At 33.9% G+C, this 7,392-nt stretch overlaps 2 protein-coding genes across 2 annotated transcripts; both read right to left on the bottom strand.

The window, feature by feature from the left end:
* On the bottom strand, positions 981 to 3,128 carry LOC104766498 (putative F-box/LRR-repeat protein At3g42770). The gene is made up of 4 exons (XM_010490403.2): positions 2,771 to 3,128; positions 1,765 to 2,680; positions 1,532 to 1,675; positions 981 to 1,441 (listed from the first exon to the last, which is right to left on the bottom strand). Exons 2-4 carry the CDS (start codon positions 2,656 to 2,658, stop codon positions 1,184 to 1,186), a joined length of 1,296 nt encoding a protein of 431 aa, XP_010488705.1. The 5' UTR covers positions 2,659 to 2,680; positions 2,771 to 3,128; the 3' UTR covers positions 981 to 1,183.
* LOC104766497 (GDSL esterase/lipase At2g04570) lies at positions 5,280 to 7,068 on the bottom strand. The gene is made up of 3 exons (XM_010490402.2): positions 6,642 to 7,068; positions 5,845 to 6,334; positions 5,280 to 5,745 (listed from the first exon to the last, which is right to left on the bottom strand). The coding sequence occupies exons 1-3, from the start codon at positions 7,053 to 7,055 to the stop codon at positions 5,552 to 5,554; spliced, it is 1,098 nt and encodes a 365-aa protein (XP_010488704.1). The 5' UTR covers positions 7,056 to 7,068; the 3' UTR covers positions 5,280 to 5,551.

The raw sequence follows: 7,392 nt of genomic DNA, 5'->3' as shown, positions 1-7,392 counted from the left end.
TATAAATTTGTTTATTAATTAATAAAATAATAACTATATAAAAATGAATTAAGTAACATAAATGAAAATTTTTAAATAGTAAAAATAATACTATGAATTTGTTTTAGTAGTAATGTTATTATTCAAATTTTAACCAAAAATGATCATATTACAAAATCTAGAATTGGTTAATGAGTTTTAGAATCGAAGTAAGATCAAAATGCATGGTGGAGTAAAAAAACAATTTATGTAATTGTATTTATAAAATTCTGAACATAAAAATAAAATTGAAGTGAAACATTAGTTTCTAAGAAACATATACTACAAAAATTTATTATTAAATTTCACTTAAAGAAAAATAAAAGATTAATTACTCAACTCAACTTAAAAAGTTTGATAAAAAAAATGAAGACATTGTTAGGGTCACACTTTTTTTGAAAAAACTATAAAAAAGACTCTTGAAATAATAATCCATCTAACAAAACAAAATCAATGGTCACAAAATATAGAAAAAACAATATGTAAGGCGTTACAAAAAATGACATGTGATTTGTGTAGCATATCTCTGAAGTCATAATATAAACTGAAACTACAATTCTATAACATAATAAAAAAATAATATATAAAACGAGCTTGAGCTTTCATCAATTTTCTCAAATGCTTTAAACCAAAATATTGGGAAAAACAGCATATTTAAAGTTGAGTTTAACCATTTCACCATGTAAGCACTATTGTCTTGGTCAAAAATTCCATTTATCAACTGTTTTTTTTTTCTTATCTTATTATGAAATTGTTTTCCAATCATTTTGTCAATCTCAGTAATATTTTCATAAAGTCGCACGCAAAACCAATCGAGAAGTTAACTAAGAAACTTAAGATTTTCATAGATTCTTTCTATCTGATGTATTTTAAAGACTTTGCGACTTTGACGATACAAATGAATTGATATTGCATGAGTCGTATAACATAAAAGCCATTGCCAAAGTTGCTGGAGAATACAAGATTACAAACTTTTAAAGGTACTCATAATAGAAACCACAGTTGTTGAAACAGCCATATCTTATGGAGCAATATACCTCAGCAACTCCTAAACATGGTAATAAGTTTTTTTTTTTTTCCTTTGTTCCTAATAATAAATCATAAATCACTAAAAACAAAATATTTGATGTTTGCAGATCTAACAATAACTTATGGATGATCACCATCACATGACTTGAACATTGAGATTGGATGAAGTTGTGGTGGGAAGCTTCAACAGATCTTCTGTGAGTTGCACCTTTTTGGAGTCATCCACCCGAGGTGCAACATGAATTTTCACAACTTCAAGACACTTCATCCTCGCTAAGAAATGGCTCATGAACTTCAGCTCGCGCCTAGTTCCTCGATAGTGCATGATACTCAGCATCTTTACTTGATTATTTGGAGGAATGTGAATCCCCTCTAACCAATTTTGATCCAGACCCTGGAGCATTAAGAGGAGAGGGCTACTTTAGTTCCATGCCAAACTCGTATATATAAAGTAAGATCGATTCGTTCAGGGTTTGTTTCATACCGAGAGAACCAGAGTTTTTAGGTTTGGACAACACTCTAGTAGAAGTGGCAGAAGAAATTTCCACTTTCGTGTTCTACCCGAAAACTCCAACTTAACGAGGTTCTCGAACATTGGTATTCCACCCTTGCAGCATAACAAAATCACCTGAAACACACACACACACACAAAAAAAAATAAATGTTTTCCTGTTTCTAACCATAAAGAAGATGAGAGAACCATACACTGAAACTGACCTCGACAGTAGAAGAACTCAAGTGAAGGCCCTTGACGTTGCGTATCCCAGTGAGGAGCTCTGTGACATCAGCAGCATTATCATCTAAGAAATGAATGTCCAGTGTAGCTTTGGCAACTGACTCCAAATGACAATTTGGATAACAATGCCGAACATGGTCAGAGTAGTAAAGGTCGACAACACCGGGTGTGTTAAATAATTCCATGCCATAAGCAACAAAAAAAGGACAGTTATAGGTAACTGAGAGTCTCTTAATGCTTTTGCTGGATATGGCGTATGGCATTCCTATTGAACGAGCTTTTTGATAAATGGTGAAGTCCTCAAGTAGAGGGCAAGCAGGGATAAACGCATTACGGAAATTAGTAGAGTCAAACCAACTTGAATCAAGGAAGAGAACCTTTAGTGCTGGGAGTGATATATTCAAAGGAAGCAAAGAGGTGTAACATTGTGCTACCAGTGACAGCTTAACCAGTGTGGTGCTGGTGAAGATTTCAGTTGGAAAATAACTCCGCTTCTTAGTACCTATCCGTAGATGGAGATCAGAGACACCGTGTAAAAGGGCATGGAGTATCCAGCGATTAACATCAGCCACACTGTTTTCATCTCCAAGTGTTTCTTTAAACTTCAGTGAGAAGGACTTCATAGGGTTACCACCTTGTAAAGCCAATGTTTTATCCACGAAATCCCGGAAACTCTCTGCGGTACTGCGCATTTCATGTTTACGCTTTCGGGATTGCAAAAGGATGGTGGAGTTGTCAAAGTCAAGGCTAAGATTGTAAGTAAACAGAGTCCTCCACCTCTTGGAGAGAGCAGAGGTTGAAACAGCTTCTTTTGTTGGAAGAGAAGACAAGATTTTGATAAGAACCTCATCTGGAAGATGATCCATTGAACCCATCACCACCACTAGCGGTGGTCACCTGAAACATAAAAAATGAAAAGACAAGAGTTCAAGAAACAGTAAATAAGCATAAAGGTCAAAGCTTTTAAAGGTTCAATATAATCCCAACCTTAAAGGTTCAAGCTTTCTCTACACGATCATCAATCTCTCTACTCTATTGAATCATGAACATCATCACTATCATTAAGACTCATCAAATTCGAGAAAGAGAAAAGCTTCAGATTCTTCGTAGATATCGATTGAACTACAAATCCAGATTCGAATTCATCGAAATAAACGGGGGGAAAAAAAAAAACCCTTCACAGAGAAGATGAGAAATCGATGTAAGAATTAAGGCGGCGATTGATGATGATACTGCCTTTGCTTATCTTCTCCGCAGGTTTTTTTCTTTTTCATCTTAGTTCTAAAAAATAATGAAAAAAAGAAAAATCTTTGACAAGATTTTATATATTTTCTTTTGCTCATCTATGTAATCTCTTTAGTGTAGTTGGCTGACTTAAACTTAAGTAAATGTTAAGGTGTTAGATTGGTTATTCCGCTACTTCCCGCAAACGTCATGCTTGCGGTAGTGGGTTGCTAGCGATTGGTATCAATCACACAAACCGGTCTTAATCGTTTTTAATCGCTCCCAACTATTTGAAACCACTGAATTCCAAAAATTACTTTACGCAAGTGTTTGCGTTTGCGGTTGCGGGCGGTTGCATTTGATTTTTTTTTTCTTTGGTAATTGACAGGGAGATTCTTCCCTGATATTATTAAAACAAACTAAAACGGTTTACATAAGAACATCCCGGGGACATGCATGTCCCAAAACATCCGTACGTAACAGAGACTCGACCTCACTTGGAGCCGTACTAAAAGAATGAAAACCTAACAGTAAAGTAAACGCATAGTTTGCTAACCCATCGGTCATCGGCAAGACAATTAGCTTCCCTATACACATGTGTCACACGAACTATCCAGTCCCTTGATAAAAAACCATAACACATACGTACCAGAAAAGACAGAGGATGAGATTCTCGATATTGAAATATTTTTTTATATATCTTTTACCTAACCATTTTCTCCATTAAGGATGAGAGAAAATGAAGTACATATACGATTAAAGATATTAAAAAATAAACAATTATACAAGAAAATAATATTTCAATTAACAATAACTCAAAAAATTTGATGTAAATTTAATGGCACATCGCATATGAGTTCAAAAAAATCTAAATAAATATAACATTTCATCAGAAATTTAAGAAAATAAGATTATTTATGAAAAATATTAAAACAAAACACCAATGACTCTTTTCAACTCTCGCTTCAATCTGAAATTTATTTGTTTTCTGAATAATTATTTAAGTATTTTTTAATGAATTTTAATTATAAATCAAGTTTAATAAAAATTTTGGTGTTTTAAAACATTTATATAATTATATATTACATTTATTATGTTTAACTACTATTGCACCCGCTGGTCAACCAGTCGTAAAACTCACACAAACGCATCCATTTGAAAACGCTAAACCAGTTATTCAAAACGCTAAACTATTTGTAGTGGAGTGAACTTCTATTAGTCTCTAAAATATATTATTTTAATAAATTTTGTATTTTGTATAATTTTATTTTTTATTTAAAATTTAAACTAAAAATAAAACATATAATCGATTAAATTAAGACATGTGTATATATGAGTTTTCACTGGTTCTCAAAGTCTCTCAAATGAAAGACTCACTTTAGTCTTTCTCTCTTTTTAATTATTTTATATTTTTTTGTTGAGCGAGACTCAGTGAAAAACTCCAACTACAAATGCTATCAGAAGGAGAAAAAAGAGTTTAAAAAGTATATATGTGCCATAATGGTGTTGCTGGTCCACGCCATTAGGGGGCTTGCCACTGTGTTCGGAGGCAGCAAATTAACAGGTTATGCAGTTGATCTCGTTAATTCGCAACACTAACCCTCCTTATCCTTCTGCTGGTACCAATCAGGTACTGTGGCGTCACCTCATTCTCCATCTGATGGAAACATATATAGAATAAATAAATTTGATATAGTTTGCAGTTTGCACAATTTGACTATTTTTCTTATACATTTGTGCTGTAAATTTAGAACATGGTCGTCAAAAATTAATCAATAAATACATTTACGAGATAAATCTTATTATATAAAAATTGGTCAATTCTCTCTACAATAACTTTTAGTTTGCATCATTCGCGGTTGGGAATCCTTTGTTTTATTTTTGATGTTCTTTGACACAGCAAAATCATATTTTAAGTTCAAAAATAGCTAAAACAAATAGTCTATCTAAGAACGAGTTTTTTTCTTCTTCTTTTGTCGTCAAACACTCGTAAAGTGTCGTTTAAAAATTGTTAAATAAAAGTTGGGTTTTAACTACTCGTAGTACTATAGGAGATTTAATAGTAAGACTGAGAGTTGAATCATGTTTTCGGAACAGGAAAGCGTGAAGAACTGGTATACCATTCATATATTATTTATTTTGCGTGTAGATAATTTTGTATTGTAAATAGTGCACTAGTATTAGTGTATTATTTTTACTATAGAAAAAATAGTGTAAAGTTACAAATGTTTGATAATTTTGAAATATTAACACAGCGCCCCAAAAGTTTCACGATGAAAAACAGATGTATTGAGAAACAATAACTAAAGATAATAAAATAAGTTACATAGGCTAGGCACACACACCATGGCATAATCTAGAAAATAAACACAGGTTTCGCTAACTAACACATAAGCAGAAAGTCTACTGAAATATAAATACATACAGACTGCATTGTTTAATTATTGGATCAAAAATATGGGAAGCAATCCCTATATATATATAATGAAGACCCTAATAATGATAGTTCCATACGAACATAAAAACAAAACAAAAAAAAATCATTTAAAGGAAGTGAGTGAATGTGCTGTTGATGAGAGCATTGGCCATGATGTGATTAGTCTTCTGTGTTGGGTGAAATGAATCCCAAAACACATACTTGTCTGCGTTAGTACATGTGAATGGGTTGTTCCTTTGGCAACCATATCCCATCTCAAACATCCCCGTGGCACAGCATGCTGCTCCCACCACCTCGAACCCTTCATTTTTTTTCCACCAATTCAAACAATTAATACATATATAGCATAAAACAGAGAAGATAATGAGTTATTTATGACGGTATTTGTTAGTTCACTTACCAAAAGAGGAAGGGTTCTTGATGATTCGCATAAATGGTTCATAGGGATTTGAGAAAACGACGTTGGAACCAGGAAGCTCTTTGTTCAGCTGCTCAACCAGCTTCTCAAGCTTTCCGTTGAACTGAACCGCTATATCGTTGTAGCGTCCAACGCACTCGCCTCCCGTGCCAAGGTTGGTGGCTCTCTCTAATGGCATGCATCCCATTGGAGGCAATCCACCTAATGAGATCTTCCTAGCACCAAGTTCGTGTAACTTCTTCACAAAGTCTTTGGCTATTCCAGCTAGAAAATCTTGGTAAAGACCAACAGAGTACTGCGAAGAACGGCCAGGAAAAGCGAAGTAATTCTCGAGAAAATCGTTGGTCCCTATGCTTATGAGGTATAGGGAGTCGTTTATGGTGTCTGTAGCTTTGTCTTTTCCTTGGTATGCTTTTAGTTTTGTTTGGTATTCTTTGTAGTATTCGAGTTGTTTCCATAGAGGTAGTACTGACTGCAATCGCCATCAACGAAATATATAACTAACAAATGTTGGAAAATATCCCTAAATAACCTTTCCAATCAATATCATCGATATTTTTGTCTAATAAAAATTTAATTGTTGTTTAAATGTTGTTTTATATAATAAACACATACATTTTAGTAGTGGAAAAAAAAATCTGCTAGATTTTATAAGAATAAACAAGTATGATGGCATGTTTTTGACAACAATCATAAATGTCCATAAAGACGTGTTTATTTATGTAACATACCAAATAGTATATGTAATAAAGACAAGGGAAATAAATTGAAGTCCGTACCAGAACATCAGAAGTGGCGTTGTCATAGCCAGTTGCCGCGGAAGCAAAGGTGACACCTGTTGCAAAATCTGAAATGTTGTAAGAAGGATCCAAGTATGCCGGAATTATCGGTTTAAGCCCTAACGCTTCAGACATAAAATCCGTTGCAATCTTTCCGTTACAAAACCGTCCGGTTGGCTTCCCTCCAACAAAGTCGCGTCCATATGGCTCAAAGTTGCTTCTTGCAACCGTTGGGATATAGTTGTTGTTCCCAGCATCTACGGAAGAATCGCCAAACACTAGAATCGCCGGTATTTTACCTGCAAACGTTACGGTCAGCGGCGACAAAGTTATTAAGAAGAGAATTGTGAAGAGACTTTTGAGGTGTTGCATAGTGTTAATGTGTGGTTTTTGATTGTGATAGTGTGATTCCATGAGCTGGAAATGAATAGCCTCTCTTTATAAGAGAAAATATGAGTGTTTGAAATGTGGTTTCATTAAATAAGGAGAGGTTTGTTGTGTGTGTTTCAATTAATGCTGGAAAATTCTGGTGAGACATTATTAATTTCAGCACTATTTGTTGTTTGGTCGCTTGCCGCTCAATCAATACTGCTCTCTTTTACCGTTGGATTGACTTTGTGTGTGTACTCTTTAAATTTTTGTAGTTATATGATTAGGGGGTATGACCAAATTGGAAAATATTGATATTCTAATTCTTGGGTTAGAGGTTTCAGTTTAAAAGGAATCATCTGTCGAGCCTATATTTCTTTTA

Source organism: Camelina sativa, chromosome 19 (genome assembly GCF_000633955.1).
Source record: "Camelina sativa cultivar DH55 chromosome 19, Cs, whole genome shotgun sequence".
In the NCBI taxonomy this organism is placed as follows: domain Eukaryota; kingdom Viridiplantae; phylum Streptophyta; class Magnoliopsida; order Brassicales; family Brassicaceae; genus Camelina; species Camelina sativa.
The sequence above is the reverse complement of the archived record's forward strand: the minus strand, read 5'-3'. Positions and strand labels throughout refer to the sequence as shown.

Coding starts and splice junctions, on each gene's coding strand:
- LOC104766498 (XM_010490403.2), bottom strand. CDS start 2,658: ATGGGTTCAATGGATCATCTTCCAGATGAGGTTCTTATCAAAATCTTG. Junction 1,676..1,764: donor TGAGTTCTTCTACTGTCGAG/GTCAGTTTCAGT, acceptor TGTGTGTTTCAG/GTGATTTTGTTATGCTGCAA. Junction 1,442..1,531: donor TAAAAACTCTGGTTCTCTCG/GTATGAAACAAA, acceptor TTAATGCTCCAG/GGTCTGGATCAAAATTGGTT.
- LOC104766497 (XM_010490402.2), bottom strand. CDS start 7,055: ATGGAATCACACTATCACAATCAAAAACCACACATTAACACTATGCAA. Junction 6,335..6,641: donor ACGCCACTTCTGATGTTCTG/GTACGGACTTCA, acceptor TGGCGATTGCAG/TCAGTACTACCTCTATGGAA. Junction 5,746..5,844: donor CAAGAACCCTTCCTCTTTTG/GTAAGTGAACTA, acceptor AAAAAAATGAAG/GGTTCGAGGTGGTGGGAGCA.